This window comes from Cladophialophora immunda (genome assembly GCF_000835495.1).
Source record: "Cladophialophora immunda strain CBS 83496 unplaced genomic scaffold supercont1.4, whole genome shotgun sequence".
NCBI lineage: Eukaryota > Fungi > Ascomycota > Eurotiomycetes > Chaetothyriales > Herpotrichiellaceae > Cladophialophora > Cladophialophora immunda.
Window position 1 is genome coordinate 5054887 of NW_015622544.1, and position 26113 is coordinate 5080999.

A 26113-nucleotide genomic window follows, 5' to 3' on the forward strand; every position below is an offset into this window, starting at 1 on the left:
GTTTCATCATGGATGGGTTGAGTACAATTGGAAGCATCATCGCCATAGCGCAAGCCATTGGAGCAATTCCCAGCATCATCAAAACTCTCGATAGATTTGTCCACACCAAACGCGAACTTGCCGGTTTACTCAATGAAGTGAGAATGTGTCTTCAGAGTCAGCGTTGACTGTTGACGCTAACTCAAAGCCCAGCTTTACACGTTACAACTCCTACGGCTCGCAGTCGAGGATACTGGGAAGCTGTTTTCGGCTGCGGACAACCCTGGAGAACTTGCCATTCCAGAGCCACCGTTGTTAAGCCGTGCGAGGACAAGTCTAGACAAGATCATTACCGAGCTCAGATTGCTGGCTGATCGTTTGGAGAGACAGTCGACTCTGCACCGATTGAAGTTTATTCTTTGTTCCAGGAAAATTGCCCAGTTGCAAGCAGACGCCAGAGCCATTCGAGAAAATTTACATCTGGCATTGAGTCAAATGGCATTACTCTCACAACAGTCAGTAACCCTTGATGTACAATTTGTTGTTTGAAGGCTGATACAAAATTCAGTGCACACGGGAAGATGTTATTAGAGGTTCACTCGATAATATCTAACAAAGACGTCCAGTCCCATCAAGCTCTTCCTCCCCAGAGTTCATTGATTCCCTCAATCGTGGAGTCTGAAACCGGTCACACTGCAGGGATGATATCAGACCAACCTCCAGCCCTCTTTCAGTCAGATTCTGTACCAAACGAAAGGTCAGAAGCCCCTGCTCATCACACAGAAGCGAGACCGAGTCGCGATTTTGTGCGCATTGAGACGTCCTTGAGACTTGAGCGGAAATGCAATGTTTCCTGCCACTGTCAGTGCCACTTCAATCGCATGCAGCTTCGCAGTCCTCGCTGGTTAAGCTGCGCGCTTGGGAATTTCTTCCTGAGCTACGACTGTCTTCCGGTTCCAGGACGCTGGAAATGCGACCAGGCGCAGTGCAGCCGTTCGAGTTCAAGCCTTCATGTCAGCTATCACCTCCCTCGTTGGCTGATAGATCGCGCTCTTAGTCTCACGGCCTCTTTTGATGGCCTCACCGGTGGAGGCGCCACCATTCACTTCACCGTCCCTCGCATTCTCGGTATGCGAAACATATTATGGAAATATATCAGCATGGACGATGTAGTATGTGTGGAGAAGCTTCTGCGGGAAACCCGTCATCGCCCAACAGATATGAATGAGTATGGCCATTCACTATTACAAGTGGGTACCTGCTTGACATGATCCAGATGGGACAGGGGTCAGTTGACTGTTCTTAGTACGCCATTCTTCAACGCGCTTCTCGGGTATTTGAGCTCATGAACCAAACCTGGCAGCTTCACAGGTTCCCCAACAGACGAGACAGGTATGGTCTAAGCAGAACACATCGACCATTCCATCCTAACCAAGCCATTGTCATAGAAATTCGATGCTACTCATACGAGAATTGGTTATGACCTCACCTAAAAGGCAGACTGACCCCTTCATCCTTGCCATTAACAGGTTGATTGATTGCGACGAAGATGAGGTAGCGATGCAGAGCCCAGTCCATAAGGCAGTGAGGGCTGATGCCGATGTTCTTGAAATCATCAATGAAGAGCGGAATTTCCTCGCCACTACCGATGATTTCCATTGGACGCCATTGCATCTGGCATGCGCATTCGGTCACAGTCGAGCTGTACAGACACTAATAGATGCTGGATCGCCGCTTGACCTACAAGATTACAGAGAGAGGACGCCACTGGTTGTCTCGGTGCATTATGGTCAATACGGCTCTGCTCTATGCCTCGTCAAAAATGGCTGCAACATTCTCGCCGTCGATGAGAATGGCGACAATGCTTGCGCACATATATTGCGACAGGATTTATCCGAAGCCTCAATCTCTGTTCTTGCCGAATGCCTCAGACGAGAACCCGGCCTCGCGAAGGTTAGAGGGTGGCACCAACGACAGCTACTGCACTTCCTGGCACAGCATCAGACAGTAGCGGGACCATTCACAGAGCAGTGCTTGAGAATGCTGCTTATTGCCGGCGCTGATCCTGACAGCCTCGATGCTTTTGGCGCGACTCCTCTCATACTTGCCGTTGAGAAAAACAACGTCACGGTTGTACGCCTCTTGTTAGAAGCCGGTGCCAGGCTCGAGACCAGCGATCATGGCTACGGCCGCCGCATTCTGCACTTTGTGGCGCTCTATGGCAACTTGAAGCTGATCAACTTCTTCCGAACCGTGACGGCCGCAGGCCAGAGTATGACGCATGACACCGAGGATCTTGATGGCAACACACCGATCAACAGCTGGAAGTGGAGGACACAGTCAAATGGACGGCTTTGGCCCGGAATGCGCCGTCCTACCTTGGAGGAAACGGACGCGTTCGAGGGTCTCATCCAAGACATCAGGAACCGTGCCGTACCTCGTTGAAATCAGAAGCCCTCAGGTCCACGATTTTGCGATGGGTACGCGCCACAATTTCAAAGCTCTTCCCAGAAACTACAAGAAAAGTTTTTTTTTTTGGCGCTCCGCCCAACTCTTATCGCACGGAAAGAAGCAGATCTAACCCTCCCCCGAAGGCAGTCAGTGGTCAAATGAGGGAAAGAAATGACAGCGCGAGCAAGGGATCAGTCTCGGGGACTCAATTGATTGCGTTGCGACGCCAGCGAATGCTTATGTATTCCTACATTCAGAGACGATCTAATTGTGCTTTGCACAAGGAACATGAGATTCTAGAAGCTTTCCGCCCTTCGCTTCTCGGCTGGCTCTCCAGCGCCCAAGAATTTCCGAATTGCCCGATCAAACCCCATAGCAAGCAGCCCATAAGAGCTCATGACAGAAGAACGAGAGGCGGGGTCAAGGTTCGAAAGGTGCTCGATCGCGCGGCCGGCGAGGCAGAAAAAGGCGAAGAGGAATAGAGTCAAAAGGTAGGCTCTGCGAGGGTACTGGACCCGTGCGCCCACGGCCTGCGTTGAGGCTGTGCATGCAATCCGACCTATTGCGGGTTACCAGCGAGGTACTGCCTCCCTAGCCTCAAGCATACGGGGCCGGGCCGTCGTATTTCACTTTTACGAGCAGCAGCCATTACCTACCTAGGGACGTATGAAAAGTCTCATTAGCAGCTTGTCCCCTCCACCATCATCCGACAGATCCATGTTTCTCCTTCTAGAGTTGTTATACTGTGGTATCGCAACTTCGGCCAAGAAAATCCACGCGCCAGTCCCATACTTTGATACAGTGCCAGTGGGAAGCGAAATCGGGGATATTTTTGTATCGGGAGACAAAAAGGGCAATTTCAACCCTGCCGCCACGTATTGCTGATACGACACAACGGGCCAGAATAACATGTGCTGCCCGTTTCTGGGACTTATCCTCTCATGCGCCAAGTCGCGCAATCGGCCCATCTCTTCCATTGAGGCGTTAGTATCTCCCCTTCTCTCTCAGAGTCCAGCAACCACGCCCCTCGCTGCCTAACTCTTGTCCCAACACAGAAGCGCCATAGCCGCCCGAGAACACAACAAGAAACCGGCGCTGCGAAACAACGACAACAACCGAGACGTCATTTACCATACCGATGGCAGGGGTGCTCCCCAGGTAGAGGAGCCCGGGTCGAGATGGAGGTTTGAACCATTTAAGATTGGGACGGATGGGTGATCAAGGGCACCACGTCTGCCAGGCCGCCTTACGGCTCGGGGGTGTCGCCCAGGATAGGTAGCCAGATGGACACTCCCAGTGTGCAACGAAAGAAGATAAGGCGATGAACAGTGAGGAGTGAAAGACGGCAATAGAGCCTGCTTGCCCCATGTGCCGAGTACCTTTTTTCTTTTTCCTTAGCGCCACTGTCCACAAAGACCTTCCTCTGCCTTGCCCAGCACGGGATCATTCTCGGGCTTCGCGACCGCCCATACCTTCTCGAAATTGCCCACGTCCTCACCCCCCTGGGCGAAATCCCACCTCCCTCCACCCTTGGGGTACGCGCCGATCATGGTGAACCCGGCGAGCTCGACGCCGGCCAACGTGTCCCTGACACTACTCCCGCCGCCTTCTCCTCCGGCGGGAGGGACCGCATGCCCGTCGCCGGGGGTGAGCAGCCTGAACTCCGCGACCGGGGCCGCGTTGAAGGTCTTGTGCGCCGTGCCCGCGGGCAGGACGAAGACGTCGCCCGCGCGCGCCGTGACCTCGACCCCGCCCTCCTCCCGACCGGCCCCGTGCGTGCTCTCGTCCAGGTCGGCGACCGTGTCGGCGACGCCGAACCGGATCGTCGCCGTGCCCGTCAGCACGGCCATGCACTCGTGCACGCCCGAGTGGTAGTGCGAGCGCTGCGACGGCCCGTAGCGGAAGATCCACTGCGTCTCCCACCCGTGGCGTGCGAACAGGTCGTGCGCCCTGGTCGCGATGCTCGCGTCGTCATCCGGTTTGTCTGTGGGTGATAGGAGGCCCGGGTAGTGGAGGAGCGGGTGTGGTGAGTTGGGCACGAGGGCGGTGGGGGGAAGATGGTATTTCTTTACCTCGACCATTGCTGGATTGTGCGCTCAGGCGCGCTTGGTGGAGGTTGTTGTCAGCTTTTGTCTGTTTGTTGGACAAGGGTAGAGATGAGTTTGGGGCACTCTGATAGAAGGCCTTGTGTATCTCGTACCCAATGACGCATGGCCCCGGTGACTGTTCAGCAAAATCCCCGCTTCGAGACAAAAGTGAGGGGATCGATCACCGTGGTCGGCTCGGGAACGTCCCAGGCTGCACTGGACGACGGGCGACATTCGACATCATTGTAGAACTACGTGAAAGAGAGTGGGATAGAGAATCGTAGTCTGATAATATGGTAGCAAGTCTCTTGTTACATAATCACGTCTCCAGAGTCTGTAGGCGCTCTCACAAGAACTCCAACTTGGGCTGTTGAACCTATATTCCCCATCTCGGCCGGTGCCTTTCTTATGGTCGCTGCTGTCTCACTCACTGACGCGCAGGCTTCTCTGGCCGTGCCCGCACTTCCTCCCTGCTTTCGATGGCTTTCCTGAGCGTCTGAGAGCGTTCCTGCTGGTTCTGGGCACAGATCCAGCTCCCACGCCAACATCACCTGAGAGAACAACACTCCCAGCACATCCGCGAACATGACACGTTCGCAAGTCTTCAACATATCCCGTAGCCACCAGGACGGCAAGCAGAGCTGGCTCCGGTCCTGCGAGAGATATACACCGTCATCGAAAAAGAACCTCTTTCCAAGACATTGTTCCCTTGAATGCAAACCCAATTTATCCACAAGTCGGCGATACACCGACTTTCAGACACGCAAAAGGCAGCACACCTCCTCAACAGAACACCACTCCTCACGTCGTTTGCTTGAGGATGTACGTCTCCTCCTCCGCCTGCGACTTGTCGTATCTGTAAAGCACCCACCAGGCATGGATGATCCCCGGCAGCCACCACAGCAGGCACAGCAGGATGTTGATGATGAAATCCCCTCCGAAGCCCTCCTTGAGGAATACCGCTAGCGGAGGGAGGAAGAGGGCGAGGACATAGAGCAGGACGTCGGATGCTGATAATGATAGTCGACTCATGACGGTCTGGTGCAAGGTTGTATGTTGGTTGTATGTTTGATGTATTTTGGTGGAAATATGGTTTTGTTCTTCTTGACTGGTTGTCTCAGTACTCCGGTTCAAAATCGTGGACAAGTAGCCTTTTTTAAGTCCTGGCGCGAAGTGGACCTAAGTATCAATCCTCTGCTGCCTGAAGTGAGGACAGACGAGAAAAATAATAATAATAACCCGATGTTCGAGAATTTTCATTTGCCTGGGGTTTAGTCACGCCGACAAGTACGAGAGACAACGAGATCATTCGATCCTCAGGAGACTCCACTTACCCCAGATGTGCTGCGCGAGATTGAGATCGCGGGATACAGCCACTTAGCTTCCCACTGTATCTCTTGCGGCGAGTCGGTAGTCTCGTTTTGAGGGAGATACTCGAGAAGAGACCTACAAGTAGGCGGATGGCGCGTGATGTCCCAATGCCTCTGCCAAGCCTGTCATCAGGTGATGCTCGGGTCGAGGTCGCTGACGCGTGATATTTCCCGTATGAGCAGGACGAGGAAGTGGCTTTCGACGTGGTGTGGACTCATTCTCCAAACGAGGAGCAGCACTGATCCTAGGGAGAAGCGACTACTTGTCAGGTTGATCATGCTCTGAGAAGTAATTAATACAGTTGTGTACCAGGCTGAAAGGGGGTCTCGCAAATCGCAGGGTGGCGGAATACTGCTAGTTCCTTGGCAAGGCTACTTCCCAGCCTTGTCCGGGTCGAAACGTGATCGCATCCACTTGTTGCATGTGAACACTTTACAGGCACACACGACGGGCACTATCAACTCTAAGAAACTGTGTTGGCTGGTCGTCGTATCTCCCTTCTTAACTGTCGATCTAGCAGTCGAAAGCACCGCGTGCAACGTCCAACGGCCCAGATCCTCGAGAGATGCCCATCAAGCCCCTCACGTTCAAGGGCGACAAGAAGCCCAAAAAGCGCAAGCACCGTCACGAGGAAGACGTTGACGACTCCCACAATGCCGGCCAGCCCACGGCCGACCCCTCGGACGACGACTCCTGGACCACCCCCGACGCCCCCAGCGATCTCTCCGGCCCGGTCCTGCTGGTCCTCCCCACGGTGCCCCCCACGGCTCTCGCTGCCGATGCGCACGGCAACGTCTTTGCCTCGCCGCTAGAAAACATCGTCGAGGGTGTCGCAGAGACGGCAGAGCCCCATGACGTGAGACAAGTCTGGGTCGCGAGTTCCGTGGCGGGTATGGGAAAGGGAGAGATGAGCTTCAAGGGGAGCCACGGCGGGTTTTTGAGCTGTGACTCGGTGGGCGTGCTGGGCGCGAAGAGGGAGGCCAGAGGCGTCGAGGAGGGATTCATAGTGGATTCTGTCGACGATGCTGAAGACGGGAGAACGAGGTGGCGGCTCCGAACTGCGGCGTCGAAGCCGGAAGACGGCGACAAGGGAAGACGATATCTTTGCGCCGTCACGGAGACGAAGCCGTCAACCGCAAAATCAATCAACATTTCCCTGCGTGGGGATGGGGAGGCTTCGTCGGATTCCACCCATCTCGTCTTCAAAATGCAGGCCCGCTTTAAGCCACGGATACAACAGAATAAAGAGACAAAAGCACGCGAAAAGGTCAGTCGGAGAGAGCTCGAACAAGCGGTTGGTCGAAGGTTAGAAGATGAAGAAGTGAAGCGCTTGAAGAGGGCCAAGAAGGAAGGGAACTTCTACGAGGAGGTCCTGGACGTCAGGGTGAAGGGGAAGCATGACAAGTTCGCCAGTTAAGATACAGCTTTGGTCCTATCATGAATCCGACCGGCCACGCCATGACAGACGTCGCGTATTCGAACCCAAACCCACGTATCCCACACCTTCATCCACATGGAGACTCATTATCCGTCATGTTTTTCCCAACCGTCCCATCATGTATCGACGCGTGTAACGCGTGTACCTCCCTGGTGCCAACTTAAAAACATCGCGGAAACGCCAGACGCTATGCATCAAAACTACTCAAGGGTATATCGCCCGAACATCATCACCTCGTCAAAGGCTGGGGAACAGGCGACCTGCGATCCGACGCCCTGGATGATGTGTTAGCAAGCAGGGGTTTTGACATTTGGGATCCGTTCGAATACTTACAGAGGGGTCTCGACTCCTCAGCCGCGCGACCTTCATCAGCCCGCTGTTCATAACTGCGAGCTTCTCTGCGCGCCAGTCGTTCACGCAGCCATGCTCTCCTCGCGGATATCCCCTGAGCTCGAACATCGGCCGGGATCTCGTCTTCCATCGTATTTCGTCTGCGAGCGAATGGTCCATTCTCCATGCTTGCAGTGGCAGTCCTCGCCTGATCCATGGGAATCTGAGGAGACACCATCGGTATCGAAATGGTCCGGACCGAGCGACCGGTTAATGCAAGTATCGGCGCAGGGAGTCGATTCATATGGGTGCCCGCTGATGATTCCTCTGGAGCGCTCGATCGCTGCCGCATCCTCCGCATTAGTCTTTCTCGCCTCACCATGAGGTTTGTCACTTGCACGGGACAGTATCCCGCGGGAAGCGACGATTTCTTGCACAGTGGACATAATGAGCTGTTGTCGCGGAGAAAGGGATCGATGCACTCCGGATGGAAGACATGGTTACAGGGCAGTTCGCGAACGGTGGTCTCTCCGCTTATGAAGTCGTCCAGACAAATTGGACACGTCGACTGAGAAAAGGCAACCGGCCGGACCACGATGGCTGGGGCAATTGCACTCTCGACGTCCTTCCCGTCATTCCCGTCATTGTGCGCCGGCTTTTCTGCTTCAGGTTTGACTGCATCAATCGTTTCGGGCTCGACGGTCTCATTTAGCCCGTCGCCATTGATGCTATTCGGCTCCGACTTCGCATGGTATGTGTACTTTGGCATCTTGTCAAGTAGCTCTTGTGGCACTTGCAGCCTCTTGATCCCCAATGCCTCAAGGTCAACCTCTCCGTTCGCCACTCGCCGCTGGAGGATGCGTCGTTGCCTTCGTTGTATCATGTGCATGACGATCGAGGTCATCAAGACCACGGCCAGAAGGATGGCCAAGACGATGATCAAAAACACCCATAGCGAAGGGATGCCGGTGGTTGTGTTGACATCCATTCTTGCATACAGCCTGATAGTATCGTGAGGGTTGTATATCTCGACAAGGTCGCTGCCAAATGGTACTTCTGACATGTTCCCTGAATAAAGCGCTAGTTCATTGAGAAGGAAAGATCCTAGCATCCCAGGTATTGCATATACTGGATATTCGTTTGTGGACTTCCATTGTCCACCGTCATGGAGAGTCCAGGAGCGATCGCTGACGGGAGGAGGTTGTGTATTCGAGTTGCCAGGTTGAAAGAATATTGCTCCTCGGACCTGGTCGGACCGCATGGCGGAGAGGTAGGAGAAGACGCATTCTGGCTCCGTCCACGGTGCCAACGCAATCAATGGGTAATCGCCCGGAGGTATCTGGGCCCGTGTCGTGGCATTGGCCGGAATCAGGGATCTAGTGGAGTTGTCACAAGGACTGGAGGGCGGAAGGGCGGGAGAATATAGAAGGCCTTGTATGACATCGTAATGGTGAGGATTGCTGGGAGACAGCGTGCGAATGAGGCCCGACGCTCTCAATGCAAAGCCAAAAGATTCCTTCCATGTATTAGCAGATTCATATTTTAAGAGTCTTGTACGCCGTCCTGATGTTTCATACATTGACAATGCGGGCTCCATTGGAGGGGTCATATTGTGGGTTGGGCAAGACAATCGCGACAACGCCAAAGTCCTGTGCGGCTGTGCAGCGGGTAAGCACCTATTCTTGTGTAAGACAGGAACATAAAAGGTCGCACTTACACATGGCTATCTAGGTTGCTCGAAGCAGTTGATTGCCACAGGCTGCGAGGGGAACAATTGCGCAGGCTCAGTCGGTCGGGTACATGGCTTGGGATGTGCGACAGGAATAACCGGACACTGTGCACCGGGAAACACGGATGGGATTAGAGAGGCTTGCGACTTCCGGATGACGCACGCTTCGAGGTCATCAAGTTCGATAAAGGAAGTCCTTGCGACCTCGTCGGCGTAGAAGGAGACAGATACAGGGAAGACGCGAAAGTGACGGGAGGGTGGAATCGAAGCCGGACTTCGACCTCAATGATCCTCGACCGTCGACGATCTGCGGCCTTGGACAATTGCAATGATGCAGGCCGCCTGCCCAGTTGGGGTTGCTCGTCCAAGCTGCGCCCAGCCTCTTGAGATTTGTCTCAGCATCCTGCAGCTTTTCCCGGGGCTGGGGCTGCTGTGAGTGGGCGCTTGGGCGGCCGAGAGGGGTGCCTTCAGATCCGGTAAGTGATTGTTTGGGAGGAGGAGGGGCCCCCAAGGCCAATAGTAGCGCCTGGGCAGGCTTGGGCAGGCTTGGGCAGGCTGCAGCTGGGCTGGTCGGCTATGCCGCTTCAGCAGAATCCGATCTGTTCTCCGGCAAACTTACAGGCACCAAGACACCAAGCGGGCTCTAGCCTAGGAAACGGCATGTTAGCCGACAGGGCGCTTGGCATCCACCTGCGGCCGAGTTCCAACGTCAGTCGGATGATGAGTGTTGAAAGTTGGCTTCGAGATCGTGCCGTATTGAACAGCCCACAATCATTGGCCCACAGCGACGACTCTGGTCAGTGTCGCGTCGGCAAGAGTTTGATATTGCCCCATCGAGAATCTCCAGAGACGGACCTCTGATGGAGAGACCGAGCGCGCAAACGCCACTCTGATCAACGTCCACGTCCCGCGCCCACCACCACCGACAAGCCCAGGCACGATCCCACCATGCCTCCCTTACCTGGCGCCAGCAAGAAGAAGAACCGAGACGGGCGACGGTCTCGAAGCAGGAATACCACTCCAAGCTCGGTGATCAGTGCCGGTACTGCCCCGCCTGGACCGACGACCACTCCTCTCCTCGAGTTGGAAGCGTCCAAACTTCTGGTGTCTTCGAAGCCGAATTATGCAGAGATCATAGACCATCTGGATACCCATGGCGCGAAACTGGAACCCAAGTCACTGCACGATATCATCGATCAGTTGAAGCATCTCAGCGAATCGGCCGAAAAGCGCGCCGAATCATGCGAGAAAGCCATTCGGCTCATTCATGAGCAGAAGAAGAATGTGGAAACAGACCAGCAAGATCGCGACCGCCAGGCAGAGCAGCTTCGCCGGGCAAAGGCGCGCAAAGAAGAAGCCCATTCACAGAAGAACCCCAAGGCAAAGAAACGCAAGGACAGACCCGAGACTGTTGACAATGTCGAGATCAAGAAGGAAGGTATGTTGGCCATCCATCCACTGCCGCCTATAATTCTATATTCATTCCTATCTTGGCGCTGCTCCGGCAAACTTCCTCTGTTGAGTTATCAAACGTCCTCTGAGGACGTGGACTGCGGCTAGAATTCACTAACGACATATGCGCAGATGAACCTTCAAAGACGAAAATGACCCGTGCCACACCTGGGCCTTTGGACACTCCTTCTCCTTCAAAGAAGACAAAACTCAGCCCTGGTACTTCGTCATTGTCCGAAGTCGCCGATTCTCCAGACGCTGCAGCGGCAAGCGCGCACGCCTCGCCAACCAAGTCGGACGTGTCCATGTCTGACGCTGAAGACACCCAGGTTGTTCAGCCGCCCATCCCCCAGCAAGGTTTCTTTCCTGACCCCCTGGCGCCTGACCCTGTCATCTACCACATTCGGGAGGTGACGCCTGGCATGTCAGACGAGGAGAAGAAGGAGATTTACAGCGTCACTGCGTATCCGACAAAGGACCTGAGTGATCAAGTCGCCGGCACGCCACCCGACAAAGACTTCAGCAATGCTAAGCCTACAAATCAGGTCGCCGCCAACACATTCCTCACCTACGTAGAGCCATACGTCCGGCCACTCACGGAAGAGGACATTGCATGGTTGCGTGAAAGAGTGAGTATGCGAGAGCAGTAATGGGACGAAGTTTTCACTGACGTGTGATAGGGCGATCGAACAACTCCATTCCTTGCAGTACCTCGAGGCAAGCGTTCCTATCAGGATATCTGGGCAGAAGAAGATTCGGGAACGATTATCGTCGAGAACGGCAACGAGAAATCATCCTTGAATCATCCAAGAGGAAATGTGGAACAAATCAATGATGAAAATGTTGTGACAGATCAGATTTCGACCGGTCCGCTTGCTAGCCGACTGCTTTCCCTCCTCAAGTTCGAGCACCGATCACCGCCCAGTGAGACCAATACCACAGGCGACCTGAATTCTTTCATGGCTGACGGCAATGATACTATGGACTTGGATGGGCTCACCAACGGTCACGACACCTCTGAAAAGCCACTGCCTCCTGCAGCAGCCGTCGCGGACCAGGCGCCTGCGAAAACCTCCAACTCTCAGCGCCTCGACTACATACAGGGTGAGGAACGAATCAAAGGCGAACTCCGACATCTTGGTCTCCTGGGACAGGAAGAGAATCCAGATTATGACGCCCACCATGACGATGATATCAGCGAGAGACTGCGCCTGCTACAGGGAGAGCTGCGTCGAGTCATGGTCGTGAACGGAGCCCGCAAATCTCGTCTGCTGGATCTGGCAAAGGAACGGCTCGCGTTTCAAGAATACAGTACTATCCATGAAGATCTCGACAGCCAAGTCCAACAAGCATACCTCAAGCGAACTCGTACATTGGGAAAGACCAAGAAGGGTGGCCCAGGAGCCAACAAACCACGACCGGGCGGCCACGGTGCGGGCGGACCCGGCACAGCCATGAGCGTGAACAGAGCCAGAGACATTGGTGACTCAGCTCGGATGCTCATGGATCGCAGAAAGAGATGGGAGAACTGCATCGGACCGGTCTTCAAAGATATGAACCACGGCATTCCACCGAAGGGAACTACATTGTGGGATCCAAAGATCATGGAGGCCTATGAGAAAGCCGAGTTGGAAGCTCTTGAAGAAGAAGCAGAAGAGTGAAACAAAGGGACTCGACTCTGTTTCTATTCCTGCCGGAGCGACACATGGAACAAAGCGCTATCAACGATGGTGGAAAGAGGTCACGTGCCAGATCACGTGGTTGATGTCTGCGGCGGTCGCAAGACGACTTCGAAACAATGCAACAAGGGAACTGGCTGATTTGAATTCACCGTGCGCTCACCAGCAATACTTCGGCTTCTCGAGCGTTCAGAAAGGAAAGAAAACAAAGGAAACTGACTTTGTCTATCGTCAAATTGACTTGGCTGAGAACAAAGGTGCTCCGGATCCGGCAGGAGAGCATAATGTACACCAGAACAGCACTTGCGAGCCGAAAGACATTCAATGGCCTTATGCCCATTCTTTCTCAAACTCGCTTGGCTCACATCCCAGCTTAATACGACTCGATTATTGACCGCTTGAGTTTTTCCACGGATCCTCGCACTTACAGCAGAGACCCAATATCGTTTCAGGCAAAACAATTTGCGACAACATGACGTTGGATCGCTTTCGCGTAGACTGGGACCCAAATGCCCTCCAAACATTCTTCAGTGATTCCGATGAGCGCGACGCCGTGGCCCCGTCACCCATTAAGCACTTTTTCAGCTGGCAGGAGCTCCGTTCATCGGGTCGCTTGACGTCCGTTGGCTCAAGGTTCCAACATCTCTTCTCCTCCAAACTCGATATTCCCGACGAAGACGAATGGTGCTTCGAAAGACCGTTGGGCAAGGTATGTTCTTTGAGAGATTGACCCCGGCAATAGAATGATCGCTTTGCCTTTCCTCATTCGAAGATCAGTGATTGACGTGAACCTTGGGGAGAGCATTAGGGATCCTTTGGTGCGGCAGCCCTCTATACCAAATGGAATGACAGGCAAGAAAAAACCGATGTAAGTAGTGAATATCTGGACGACTCCTTCGGACAACGGACCTGACGAAAGCATTGGTTAGGCATTCGTACTAAAAGTCACCGACTTCGAACCGGGCCAATTCCTCCCAGCTACATCGAGGAAGATATTCTTGACCGATGAAGCTGCCATCATGGCGCAAACCAACAACCTTGGATCAGACAACCTCGTGCGCCTTCGTCAGTATAAGGTGGACCGGCAATTCTGCCGGTATTACCTCGAGTTTTGTGAATTCGACACATTGGAGACACTTAGGCTGAGATACAAAGCATGGAAGTAAGTCCTATCCCGTCTCGCTGTTACCATCGTGGGTTCTAACAGCGAAATCTGCAGTAAATATCTTCCTGAAGCCTTCCTGTGGCATACCTTCCACTTCCTGGCACAAGCTTATCTTGACTTTTGCACGGGTCCGTACAGGAGTCTTAAGTTTTGGAATTTTGGAGAGATCCTGTCCGGCCAATATCTTCTGCACAACGACATCAAGACGGACAACATTTTCCTGGGCATGAATGCCACCAAAGACGAGGGGACTATCTGGTATCCTGTACCAAAGATAGGTGATTTTGGGTTGGCCATAACCACCAATGCTGACGAACTCACAACCAATACTGCCCAGGCCCTACAACGAGGCACCGTAGTGTGGTCACCACCAGTAAGTCCTGACTTTGCTATCCCCGCATATACCTGTGATTGACCAAATATAGGAGCAACGTATTCGACATATGCAGGATTGGCGTATGTACCATTTCGACGGCGACGTCAACCCTCGATTTCCTTCCAACAGGGACACCAGCCTGCATCGAATCCGTCCCGAAGCAAACATCTGGGCCATTGGTGCCGTCATGTGGAGTTTGATGACGATGGGCGAGATAGACGAACTCAGCGAGAAAGTCGACGACATCTTGTTGGGCGAGGGACCAGCCTGGAGGACTTTTGATGGGACAAACGTTCTCCACACCGTTGACCCCGAAATCATGAGCCGCTATAGTCTTGAACTCATTGAGCTCATCCAGGAATGCACGAGCTTGAGACCCGCCGATCGGCCGCCGCCGAACCGGCTGGTCCAGGACATCTTGGAGAACTTGCAAAAGTGCTTTGCACGGGAGGAAGAGGTGTTCAGGCAAACACAGGACCCGACGCCACTGATTGTGGCCTTTGACCAAAACCAAATCAACGACTTCCCCGACGGCGGCGCCAATTTCACCAAGCGAAGTTACTTCTGGGACGACTTCGCCGATCATCTCCTCTGGGGGCCGAAGGAATTGGACTTGCTCTGTCCGCCGGCAGCGCCGCAGTTTCTGAACTTTGACGACCGCTGGCCGCTCCCGCTGCGCAGGAAGATCAATGAGAGATGGAGACAAGCGGTGTTGAAGAGAGATAGAAGAGCTGCTCAAAGCCGCCACGGCAGGACAACACCGTCGAACGTATTGCAAAACCCAGAGACCAGACAATTCGACCAACATTCGGCAGACCAGCCGGATGCGCAGCCTCGAAAGCGAGCAAGGCTGTGACGGAATGTGGATAGGAGTTGGCTCGGCGGCCACTGCTCTCCTCTTACCAGGCACCTGCCGCCACTCGCCTCGCCATCTACTCATCCAGCAGAGCATGCTGGCTGCTAGGAGACTCGAAACCAGCTAAACTCATCGTTACATTCTATACGGTGACTAGCCCCCGAGATTTCCTCATTGAGTGAGCTCGAAGGCCGGAACAAAAAGCGCAAGGGCGGGGCTACCGTTGAAGACTGGAACGGATGATGTCTGAGCGGAGACCAAGCTCCTGAATATAACCTCGTTTAGTAATATCTATTGTGCGCTGGAATTCTTGACACCTGCTGTTATTGAACCCAAGCGAAACGCTGTGTCTCCAATATCGATACTACCGCCGCCGCAAGCAACCCAAGTAAGCGGTGCAGGGCGGCGCGACCATTGTCACGGCTTGGGCGACAAACAGCCACACCGCGATCCAGTCCGTGTCGGAGACGATGTGGTTGCGGGCCACGATCATCTCGGTCCACAGCACATCGGGCCAGACCAGGATCAAACACAGCGCTGCCCCCAGGGGGATGTAGAGCAAGGTGACGAACCACCTCCCCCAGGCGCTTTCGTCGTCGCGGTCATCGTCCTTTGTAGAAATCGCAATCGCGCCCACGATGGCGCCCACAGCGAAGCCAACGGCCAGGATCGAGTCGAAGATCTGCCAGTAGAGCATGAACCGGTGCCAACCGGCTGTCAGGGTGCGCGGGCCAAAAAAGAAGAAGCGATAAACCCCGAAGCCCTGGGGCTGGTTGGTCGTCCAGCTGATCCAGGCGGACGCGGTGTTGAGCAGCAGCGCGCCCCCGGTTCCCAGCCCGAGGAAGACGCCCATGACGACGTTCCCGGACGTGATGCCGCCCAGGAAGCTGAAGGCGTAGATGAGGTTGAAGTTGGGCAGGATCATGCACAGCGCGTGCAGCCGGCGCGCCCGCACCGCCCGGAACCACAGGATCTGGTTGTACAGGTTGTACGCCAGGAAGCCCAGGTTGCTGGGGCAGTTGTTGTGCATCCCCGCCGCGAACTGGGCGGGCGCGAGGAGGACGCTGGCGTAGAGGAGCATTCGGTTCGTCAGGCTGAAGCCTGGCATGATGTGGTTCGCCGTCACCGACATTGACGCTGACGTTGACGTTGACGTTGACGTTTTGTACGCCAGAAACGGACTGAAGAAGAATGTCCTGGTACTTTGTTCTCGTTGGTAATTGGAATCCTCGCTGTTACGGCTGTAATACTCTTGAGATTTTGTATCCCAACGGCTGGCATCTTGAAGGGAGTGCCGTCTGAAACCCTTAAATAATAAATATGTATGCCATATTGGCCTCTGCTGTTTCAACACCTTCCTACCTACCTACCGATGAGCCTCGCGCCACTGTCTCGGGGGCCAATTCCAAGCTGTTCAAGGCAGATTCGCCTTGGTTTAGTATGTCACTACTATCGGCCACCACCGCCGTCATCGGTTGGCGGTAGGAGAGAGACAACAGAACTTACCCTATGGCCAAGGGGCTTAGAAAGCCACCGACGACCTCGAGCAGCCTTTTGGGGAAACCACTTTGCCAGACTCTCCAGCTACGAGGGACATTTAAGGTTATGGGAGAAGAAGCCACAAGCCACAAGGTACAAATCCGTCATGGCTCTGGGCGAAAAGGGTGTCGAAGAGTGGCTGCGCCCGACCTTTACGGAGCAGCGAGGCATTTAGCGAAGGCCTATATCCAATCGTCTATTTCGTACACTTCCACGCCAGGGTCCAAGCTCCAAAAGAGGCGTCGGAACAGCCACCACAGGCCTGGAGCTTAAGTCTCGGGACGGCGCCTCGTCTCGCACCTTGAATTACCGCGTTAGTAGGCAGCACCAACCGTCGATTTAGGGAAAGAGGCTGCAGGTGAAAGGGGCCAAGGTAAGTCCGCACAGAGGGTGAAGGCGTCCCGTGTTCGCTGTCTGGCAAGAAGTGGAATGTAGAATGCATGCATTCCTTTCAGACTGTAAGAGCAGAGAGTGCGGCTCTAGTTAATAGCTATGGCTTAGCCATGTACTCGACTGAGTTGGACGTCTTGGTGTTCTATGTCTTGCACACACACCTGCAGTCTATGGAGTCCAGGCGGACAACAGGCGTTGCTCTGACGCTGGTGATACATCTTCCAGAGCGTAGTAGACTAAGGTGGCTATCGTAGATGGGGAACAGCGTCGACATACTATTTGCTAGGGAGCGGGGTGTGCGTTAGCTATATACCTAGGTAGGTAGGTATATATAGCCTTATGTGCGTCTCCACCCCCATAAAGTCAGCTACTTAGTGAAGCACAACAAGCTCTACCATTTTTCTTACGAACAAGTCCAAGTCAAGCATATCTTCTCAATTGTGCTCCATGTTGATTCACTCTACTGTCAAAGCGGCATTGGCTTTATTCATTCTTTGCTGCGGGGATGTTCAACTCGCGATGCCCACCACTCGGCGTCGTTGCCCAGTCTATCACTTCCTGTGGCTGGCTGCGATGCAGGATGCCCCGCGCCTAGTTCAATGGCGAAGCACCACGTGTCCAGGCGTTGACGGTCGTGTCTAGACTGTGCCTGGCAAGGTCTCCTCCAAAAGTCCCGGACTCTGGTCCCCCGCTCGATAAGATAAATCAGGCCGTGACCTGCGATTTCTTGCTTGTCTTCTTCTCAGCCGCGTGGCAACAATGGACTCCAAGCAGCGCCTGGACGTGCTGTATGCAAACTGTTTCCAGGACCAGGCTGAAGGTCATTTTCTGTACCGGCCACCCTCCAGTACCTGGCTCAGGCCGGGTGTCTGTGGTTTCTTCGACAACCAGGGAGATTGGCAGGCTCTGGCCGACCTCACCAACCCAGAAGACCTGGCAAAGAAGGGGTATTCATTCGTACCTGGTATCGAAGTGGAAGTGAGCGTAACAAGAGGAGAAGAATGGAGACCTCGCATGTCACAGAACGTCCGACGCATCGATCTTAAGGAGGACGAGTAAGTCAAGATGCTGAGCTCTCCACGCCCATTCTCTGACGGGAGCTTCACTTGATGGAATGGTTAGACTGACTCCTCCAGGATCCCCGGTCGCCCCGCCGGCGGCGGTTCTATGGCCCGGTTCACGAGCTCCTCGGGACCGGGCGCCATCCTTATCACTGACGGTGATGTGAAGCAGGCCTGGGCGCGGCCAATCCAAGGATTGGCCCAGTGGCTGCGCGAGAATTCTAGAGCTGTAGTAAAGAAAAATCCTGGTGCAAGACGCCAGCGCCTTGAGTTGGTTGTGTACAGTTATAGCGTCAAACGCCTTGCACTGGCGGTGATCAACTCCAAGGACGAAGCGAAAACGGTGGACGTGGTGCTCGGTACAAAATCGTTCCAGCCAACAGCTGCGTGGTGGCAAACCAACACGGCCACGGAAAGTACTTGGAAGATACACCACGATGTAAGTTCGACCTCCTTCTTTCCCTCCCAATCGTCGGGCTCTACGAGTTAAGCGTCTATAGAACTCGATGTTCCATTCTCAGCCTTCCTGTGCTCAATGCTGACTTAGGCTCAATATACTAGGAAAATGGTCTTGTCTACGCGATGGGCGGAATCGACTGGGTACCGGCCCGCGACCACAGCAATGAAGAAGAATCCGAAGGTGATGGCGACAACGAGGAAGGTATTGTTGAAGAGTCCGAAGATGATGGCGACGACGAGGAAGATATTGAATTAAGCGACAGTGGCAGCTCCAATGCCTTGGACGAAGAAGACAGGAGCGAGTCAGCTTCGCGGCCTCGAACCAAGATCGCGCAGTCCCAGAACAAGTCCATCCGCTACTCGAGGTCCAAACGTCGCGAATTACGGGGACCGGGGAGAGTTGCTACCATGTTTGCACAGCGTCGCAACTTGGGCCGAAAATTGGACGAATGCCGCGAATCAGTCCAGGGCAATTCGCCAGCTGCTGATCTGCACCGCTGGCCCGCAGGCCGCACTTGGCCTCCAGGTTCGGCACCATGGATGCCACTACGCCTACCCTTGGACAGCGGCCGTGCGGCGACAGATGTGGACCGATCTCTCGAGCACCTAATGGAATATAGTGATTGGCTGCTGCGAAATTGGTCAAAGTTTCATGCCATCTCAGGCGAGGATGTTTCAGCCACCGCTCTGGTATATCAGTTCTACAGAAACGTCGTCTCAGTGGTTAAGGTGAGTGAGAAGCAGTCTCTTTCACTAAGTGATCTGATAAGCCGGGCGCGCGCTACACTCGCCAAAAACGAGGACTTGGCCGATTGCTGGCGAATATATAAGGATTCTCCGCTATTAAATCCTGAAAAGGAGGTCCAATCAGGATCTGAGTTGGTCTCGATCATCGAGCCATGGAATGGCAAGTCTGAAGACCTCATCAGATATCTGCAGATGATGTTACAGACAATTGATCTAGCCATGGTGTCACATTTGAACGCTCACAGGTCGGCAGCTTTCCGCGAAAGCTCCGGGAATCTCATCCGTATTCCTACTGCCTTCGATGACACTATGAATTCGGAGCATATCCTCCTTTTCAAGCCTTACCGGCTTGCCTGCCTGGATGGTTTGGCACGCGGCCGTAAGGTCTGGGTTTTTCACCGTCAGTCCGACATGCCTAGAGAGCCTCTCTACCTTTCTGCGAGGGCGGATCACTTTGCTATGATATGGGGTCCGCTTTGGACAGTCCCTGCTGATGGGATGGACGGTCTGATCGATCACTACAATGTAGGTGGTGGCCACCTTTACCCCATTGAAAGCCGCCACGGTCCCCAGTTACTCCCAAACGAACGAAGGTGTCACTGGAGAAAACGAGAAGCGCCACATGACGAGCAGGAAGACGCCAGCAGTCTATCAGGCGAGGATTCCGAGCCGGACAGAAGTACTCCGGTACATTTACAACAAATGCGACAGGCAGAACCGCTGAAGGACAACTCGACCATGTTGATAGGGGCCACCGACAGCCCGAAGATGAAATGGTATGCTTGTCACTGCTCGATGTCTGATCTGAAGTCCAGAATGCGAGGCTCCCAAAAATTGCACCCACTGTCCTCTCGCGGGTGGTTCAACTATGTGTCCAGCACCTCGGTGGGTGTGAGTCTATCCCATTCGGGCGTCGGCGTGTCAGGCACGGCAAGCATACAAACAGACGAAGGGCAGACTCTGAAACAAGGATTGCTCGAAGAATGGGAGAACCACCCGCGAAGCTGGGACCCACGAGACTTGATGGATTTTCGAGGTGTGCTCGTCTCTGCGTGCACTTTCAATGCTCGACGTGTCCGCCTGGTGGAGTTGTTAAGCACCGATACCATGCTGGCAGTGATCGATCGATGCAAGTTCGACGATGAAAACACTCGTGAGAGGCTCATCCGTGCTCTAGAAGACGGTGATCCTTTTGCAACTGTGTACCTGTGGGAGAACAATTCCCACATGCGAGACGACCTGGGAAACGCATTCCTGGCTTGCCTCCGGGCTCTCTGCAAAAGTGGATATGACAGCCGCCACAATGTGTTCAATGTGTTGTGGAAGCCACCCCACGAACGGAAGGTCCATCGCCTCGAGCTCCAACCCAACGACCATCGATGGCTCAGCCTGCTGAAGGATACAGAAGATTCGATGACCGTGGCAGTGCTCGTGGAAGATCGACTTGCCACCCAGTCCAAACGGCTATGTGGGCGAGGTAACAACACACTTACCACTCTGGAGACCGCAATTACGATCAACAGATCGCTTTCGCCGGCTACATGTCTGAAAAAGGTCAAGGAACGGAAGTACAGAGACCACTCACCGTGGCGTACCGCCGACCGATGCTGGAAGTATGTGTGGAAGGTCCGTAATGTCCCGGCCGGGGCGTCCTTCAGGCTCGCGGAAGCGAACAGCCTCAAAACCCATTCGGTCTTGACGGACACACATCTCTTGGTCGCGCAGACGTCGGTATTGTCGCAGCTTCTCAAAGACCGGTTGAAAATCAAATCTTCCCGCAAGCAACGCCACTGGGAGTATGCCTCGGACAATAGCGACGATGATAGTGCGGGAGATGATATCAGGCCAGTGCCTGTGCAAGTGTATTGAGAGCAGGGAATGCATCGGTAGGTCGAAGATCAATGTTGGAAACGATAAGACTACCGAGATTGTCAATACATCATCCTTTTCCCCATCGAATGACATCGCTATACGACGTGTCGCCTAGACACCAGGTCTCTCCCTTCGCATATTCATCGAGAGACACCTTTGGTCGATCTTCGATCGATGTTATCTATCATCTTTTCCACTTTCAATCCTGAAAGTTCTCCAGCTTGCGAGAAAAACAACGACTCGAGTTGGACCTTACCATTCCGCCCCATTAGAGCAAGTTGGCACCCACTGGACTCGGAACTGCCCGATCCGATCGTCACATCTCGATAACCCGGGATCGTTTTTCTTGAGCTCGAAAACGCCGGTCAAAAAGGTGACGAGGATGACTGGCTTACGTCAGCGGTCAGCCTCGTTCGACGACAGCACCATTGAAATACGAGGTCAAGGGGTATGTCTACGCAAGCAGCGGCCTGATTTGTACGTTGCAGACGCGTCTGGATTGTACAGCAAACACCGATTGGGAGGAGGAATGTTGGCAGGTCATCTATGTTTAGGTGCTCCTTATTTTTAGGGCGCGGTGTGATACTCCCCAGCACGCGGGTGGTGAGGTCAACCATTGCACAGCTATTAATGACCGTGTTTGCGACCTGAGGACCTTTGCGACCGTCGCTGATTCAGGGATCTACGAACTTTTCGTTACTGTCACTTGAGATTTGAGCAACACTTTGGCAGATTCAATCGAATGCAGAGAGAGGTCGCGAAACGTGGATGCATATACTCCAAAGACCAACATGATCCTTGCGCTGCTCGCTGGCGGCATTGCAGCCTCGATTATATGGACGGTTCACGGCCTGGTCTGTAATTATATGATTGCCGCCAGGATCGGCCTGCCTATTATTCTGACCCCAGTCGACGCATTCAACCCGCTCTGGATACTTGCCAGACCGCTGCTTGCTCCGTTGATCCAGCAGCTTCCCTTTGGGCTGGGAGATTTTGCCGGGTACAGCTTTCTCGGCTGGCCATGGGAGCACAGATATCAAATGCACGGCCGCTATGGGGACGGCTTCGTTGTCGTAACCCCCGCAGAATGTCAGCTTGTCGTCGGCGATGTCGACGCGTCAGTCGACCTCTTGCAAAGGTGGAAAGATTTCACAAAGAGTTCCGCCATTTCTGCGCCGTTTGCTCTCTTTGGGCCATCCGTGCTGAGTGTCGAAGGGGAGACCTGGCAGCGCCATCGACGGATCACAACGCCGCCGTTCAACGAGCGCAATAGTGCGTTGGTGTGGAGTGAGGCGGCGAGACAGGCGAGGGATATGCTGACGGTTTGGATCTCAGCGGGCCCCGGAAAGGCAGGCACCATTCGAGACGATACCAACACCCTCGCCCTCAACGTCCTCAGCGGTGCAGGCTTCGGCAGACCGCAGCCGTTTGACAGCCGGTATCGAAAACCCGAAGCTGGCTATGAGTTTTCTTTTCTCGAGGCCATCCACATCCTCATGGACAGCTTATTCACCACCGTTGTCATGAAGTCGGCGGCGAACGCCCCGGCTTGGCTCCTACCTCGCACGTTCAAGCGAGTCAGAAAATCACTCGTGGAGTGCAGGAGACACCTGGGTGAAATGGTCAAGGCCGAACAAGAGGCGTACGCTAGAGGCCAAGGTGGAAACACGCACAATCTGATGAGCACGCTCGTCAGGGTCTCGGAGCAGGCCAAGCTCCATGTGGACACGGACCGAACCCGTCGACTTTGGCTCTCGGATGACGAGATCTATGGCAACTTGTTCCTGTATAACCTCGCCGGACACGAGACGACGGCAAACGCGCTGACCTATGGGCTTGCTCTTCTGGCCGCGCACCCGGAGCTGCAGGACTGGATCGGCGAAGAGATTCAGCATGTGATGGGAAATGGAGAGGAGGAGGAGGATGGCGCTCCTCTGTATGAAGAGGTGTTCCCGCGCCTGAAGCGGTGCTTGGCCATCCTGTACGAGACTCTGAGGCTCTATTCGCCGCTCAACGGTATCCCTCGCTGGACGGGGGATTCGTCGCAGAGACTCCGGATCGGCCACAAGACCGTGGTGTTGCCGCCCAAGACGTCGGTGCTTGTCAACAACGCCGCGACGCAGACGAACCCCGCGCTCTGGGGCCACGACGCCCACGTCTGGCGCCCTTCTCGCTGGATCTCCCGTGCCGCCGAGGATACCTCCCCCTCAGCCCCGGACCGGGAAGAATTGCTCCCCGGTCCGCTCGAGGGCCTCTCTTTCCTCACCTGGTCGCACGGGCCGCGAATCTGCCCCGGGAAAAAGTTCTCGCAGGTCGAGTTTGTGGCGGTGGTCGCCCAACTGTTCCGCAACCATCGTGCGGCGCCGGTTCAAGAAGAGGGCGAAACCATGCAAGACGCAAGACGGAGGGTTGAGCGTGTCGTCCAAGACTCACGGGTGGGTCTGACGGTGACGATCCGCCATCCAGAACGTATCAGATTAAAGTGGCAGCCCAAAGGGAGAGAGTAGCGTATGTACCGGGTCCCTCGTAGTGCTGTCTAGTAGGCACCCCTTATCTACACACAGCCTTGTTTGCACGCAGCCTTATCCACGCGCAGCCTTATCTAAGCACAGCCTTGTTCGGACACAGCCTTATGTTTATCATCTCCTCCGTAGTCCACCTCCCTAAGGAAGAGGCACTCTGTTTTCCCAGAGGATAAATCCAGGGTAAGCCCATCTTCATAGTGACGCTCCATAAAGCACAGATGGAGCTCTTGTTGATCCCCCAAGCTGCCCCAGCGACAACGTTAGACGCCGGCCAATTGGCGGACGCACGTGGGTGTGGTTGCCGCAGGCCAGACCGATGCTACGATACGCACAACGCCGATCCGACATCAGGCTTAATGTCGTCCTTTGCTCCCCTGCGCCGTGAGACACGCTGCTGACAAGATTCGGAGTCTCGGATTCTACGAAACCTGTGCAATGGACCAGAGCAATGTGGTGGCCGTCGCCGCCGGGGTGCTGCTCGCCACGGCCCTGCTCGGTTTGTGCGTCAATCGCGTATATTTCTCCCCTCTGGCACACATCCCTGGCCCTCTGCTGGCAAAGGTCAGCTACTGGTGAGTGCGAAATCCCGAGGGAGATCCCCCCCAGAAAAGGGGTCAAACCCCTGCTTTACGAGTGACGACGATGACTTGAGTGCGAGCGACTGACTGGCTAACCGCGCTGTGTAGGTACGAGTTCTACTACGACGTCGTCCTGCGAGGGCAGTACACGTTCAAGATCCAGAAACTGCACGAGCGCTACGGCCCCATTGTCCGCATCAACCCGGCCGAAGTCCACTTCGCCGACCCGGACTTCTACGATGTCATCTACGCCGGCCCTGCGGCGCCGGCGGCGCAGAAGCAGAAGCGGGACAAGTGGTCGTGGTTCTATCGCCAGTTTGGCCTGCCGGACTCGACCTTGGCGACCGTCGGGCACGATCACCACCTCCTGCGTCGCAGCGCCTTGAACCCCTTTTTCTCAAAGGCCAGAGTGCAGAGTCTGCAGCCGCTCATCGAGGACGCGGTGCGCAAGCTGCTCGCCCGGTTCGAGGAGTTCCAGATGCTGGGTGACCCTCTCCCGATCTCGCTGGCCTTTGCGGCCCTGACCAATGGTATGTACTACACCCACTGCACCGGCCTTTGGCTGGCTGGTTTGTTTGCTACCCTCAAGACACTGATATCACGCAGATATCGCCGAGCAGTATGTCCTGGGCCACAACGACAACCGCGTCCTGGCCAGAGACTTTGACCCGAGCTTCCACGACGCCTCGCTCGCGCGGAGCACAAGGGGCCATCTGACCAAGCAGTTTCCCTTCCTTCTCTCGCTGACGCAGCTCCTCCCGGACGACCTGACGATCATGTTTAATCGGAGCATGGCGTCTTACGTGAAGCTTCGGCGAGTGAGTCAGGCCTTCTCCATGTCCTCCCCCCTCCCAAAAAGTGGTGTGCACTTTGCTGAACGATAGTGAGCCAGGATATCAAAGCCCAAATCGAGCTCATCCAACGCCAACGCGACACCGCCGTGTCCAAATCCCCCACGCCGGCGGCGGCGGCGGCCCAGACCACCATCTTCCACGAGATCCTGAACAGTGACCTTCCCGAGGCCGAAAAGTCCACCTCCCGCCTCTGGCAGGAAGGGCAGGCCGCGGTCGTCGCGGGCACGCTCACGACCGCGGCCGCGCTGTCGTGCACGCTTTTCAGCCTGCTCTCCCAGCCCGAGCTGCTGCGACGGCTGAAGACGGAACTGCTGGTGGCGATGCCGAGCCCGACCCGGCCGCCCCGGCTCGCGGTGCTGGAGCAGCTGCCCTACGTGGCCGCCTGCGTCAAGGAAGGGCTCCGGCTGAGCAACGGGGTGAGCACGCGCCTGCCGCGGCTCACCCCGGACCACGCGCTCGTCTTCGTCGACCGGCACCGGCACAAGGGCAGACGCTACGTCCTGCCCCCGGCGACCCCGCTGTCCATGACGGGCATGCTCTTGCACCTCGACGAGACCGTCTTCCCGGCCCCGCTGTCCTTCAACCCGGACCGCTGGCTCGACGGGCCCGCTAGCGCCGCGCGCGAAAAGTCCCTGGTGCCCTTCTCGCGCGGCGCAAGGCAGTGCGTCGGCGTGGACCTGGCGCGCGCCGAGATCTTCCTCACCCTCGCCATGGTGTTCCGCGTCTACGGCAGCCCTGAGGTCAAGATGAAGGGCGACCGCGGGGCCCTGGAGCTCTTCGAGACCGACTGGGCGAGCGACGTCGAGATCGTGGGCGACGGCGTCGCGCCGCTGAACCGCAAGGGGAGTCGAGGGATCCGCATCAAGGTCAAGTAGATGGATTTTGGTAGCGAAGCCGTTCCTTTTCTGGAGCGAATGGCCCGCGGAAATTGCAGATATGCGAGTAGATTGAGGGTTCCAGGGGTGGACTTGGTCTGCTCGCACTTGGATAACTATGACGGACTGCTTCATCTCTCGCTGCTCCCTTTCGGCAACTTCTCTCTGGGCAGAGAGAAAAGACAAGTTGTACAGAGACAGTGGAGACAAAGGCATTCCGGCGAGCAGCGTACAAGAAGTCAACGGATTCCCCAGAACATGATGCAGTCTCGAGCCCAATTGCTGGCCATATGCCTG

At 55.1% G+C, this 26113-nt stretch overlaps 9 protein-coding genes across 9 annotated transcripts; 5 read left to right on the forward strand and 4 right to left on the reverse strand.

Moving 5' to 3' along the window:
- Window positions 1-8: 8 nt before the first annotated feature.
- Window positions 9-2424, forward strand: PV07_08076 (uncharacterized protein; the record flags this gene model as incomplete). Its single annotated transcript, XM_016395206.1, has 5 exons — window positions 9-137; window positions 193-494; window positions 548-1229; window positions 1286-1371; window positions 1428-2424. 5 exons carry the CDS (start codon window positions 9-11, stop codon window positions 2422-2424), a joined length of 2196 nt encoding a protein of 731 aa, XP_016248625.1.
- Window positions 2425-3670: 1246 nt separating this feature from the next.
- On the reverse strand, window positions 3671-4511 carry PV07_08077 (uncharacterized protein; the record flags this gene model as incomplete). Its single annotated transcript, XM_016395207.1, has 1 exon — window positions 3671-4511. One exon carries the CDS (start codon window positions 4509-4511, stop codon window positions 3825-3827), a length of 687 nt encoding a protein of 228 aa, XP_016248626.1. The 3' UTR covers window positions 3671-3824.
- Window positions 4512-5318: 807 nt separating this feature from the next.
- On the reverse strand, window positions 5319-5549 carry PV07_08078 (uncharacterized protein; the record flags this gene model as incomplete). Its single annotated transcript, XM_016395208.1, has 1 exon — window positions 5319-5549. The coding sequence occupies one exon, from the start codon at window positions 5547-5549 to the stop codon at window positions 5319-5321; it is 231 nt and encodes a 76-aa protein (XP_016248627.1).
- Window positions 5550-6116: 567 nt separating this feature from the next.
- Window positions 6117-9212, forward strand: PV07_08079 (uncharacterized protein). The gene has a single exon (XM_016395209.1). It carries the CDS (start codon window positions 6454-6456, stop codon window positions 7303-7305), a length of 852 nt encoding a protein of 283 aa, XP_016248628.1. The 5' UTR covers window positions 6117-6453; the 3' UTR covers window positions 7306-9212.
- PV07_08080 (uncharacterized protein) lies at window positions 7273-9746 on the reverse strand. Its single transcript, XM_016395210.1, has 4 exons — window positions 9374-9746; window positions 9234-9313; window positions 7660-9172; window positions 7273-7601 (listed from the first exon to the last, which is right to left on the reverse strand). The coding sequence occupies exons 1-4, from the start codon at window positions 9375-9377 to the stop codon at window positions 7564-7566; spliced, it is 1635 nt and encodes a 544-aa protein (XP_016248629.1). The 5' UTR covers window positions 9378-9746; the 3' UTR covers window positions 7273-7563.
- Window positions 9747-10333: 587 nt separating this feature from the next.
- Window positions 10334-12498, forward strand: PV07_08081 (uncharacterized protein; the record flags this gene model as incomplete). The annotated part of the gene is made up of 3 exons (XM_016395211.1): window positions 10334-10823; window positions 10970-11466; window positions 11518-12498. The coding sequence occupies 3 exons, from the start codon at window positions 10334-10336 to the stop codon at window positions 12496-12498; spliced, it is 1968 nt and encodes a 655-aa protein (XP_016248630.1).
- A 490-nt stretch (window positions 12499-12988) lies between these two features.
- PV07_08082 (uncharacterized protein) lies at window positions 12989-14950 on the forward strand (the record flags this gene model as incomplete). Its single annotated transcript, XM_016395212.1, has 5 exons — window positions 12989-13225; window positions 13325-13384; window positions 13446-13678; window positions 13736-14054; window positions 14107-14950. The coding sequence occupies 5 exons, from the start codon at window positions 12989-12991 to the stop codon at window positions 14911-14913; spliced, it is 1656 nt and encodes a 551-aa protein (XP_016248631.1). The 3' UTR covers window positions 14914-14950.
- A 209-nt stretch (window positions 14951-15159) lies between these two features.
- Window positions 15160-16192, reverse strand: PV07_08083 (uncharacterized protein). Its single transcript, XM_016395213.1, has one exon. It carries the CDS (start codon window positions 16043-16045, stop codon window positions 15278-15280), a length of 768 nt encoding a protein of 255 aa, XP_016248632.1. The 5' UTR covers window positions 16046-16192; the 3' UTR covers window positions 15160-15277.
- Window positions 16193-23944: 7752 nt separating this feature from the next.
- Window positions 23945-25816, forward strand: PV07_08084 (uncharacterized protein; the record flags this gene model as incomplete). Its single annotated transcript, XM_016395214.1, has 4 exons — window positions 23945-24081; window positions 24196-24617; window positions 24694-24905; window positions 24980-25816. 4 exons carry the CDS (start codon window positions 23945-23947, stop codon window positions 25814-25816), a joined length of 1608 nt encoding a protein of 535 aa, XP_016248633.1.
- Window positions 25817-26113: the final 297 nt, after the last annotated feature.

Coding starts and splice junctions, on each gene's coding strand:
- PV07_08079 (XM_016395209.1), top strand. CDS start 6,454: ATGCCCATCAAGCCCCTCACGTTCAAGGGCGACAAGAAGCCCAAAAAG.
- PV07_08080 (XM_016395210.1), bottom strand. Junction 9,173..9,233: donor ATGGAGCCCGCATTGTCAAT/GTATGAAACATC, acceptor AATACATGGAAG/GAATCTTTTGGCTTTGCATT. Junction 7,602..7,659: donor TGAGGAGTCGAGACCCCTCT/GTAAGTATTCGA, acceptor CACATCATCCAG/GGCGTCGGATCGCAGGTCGC.
- PV07_08083 (XM_016395213.1), bottom strand. CDS start 16,045: ATGTCGGTGACGGCGAACCACATCATGCCAGGCTTCAGCCTGACGAAC.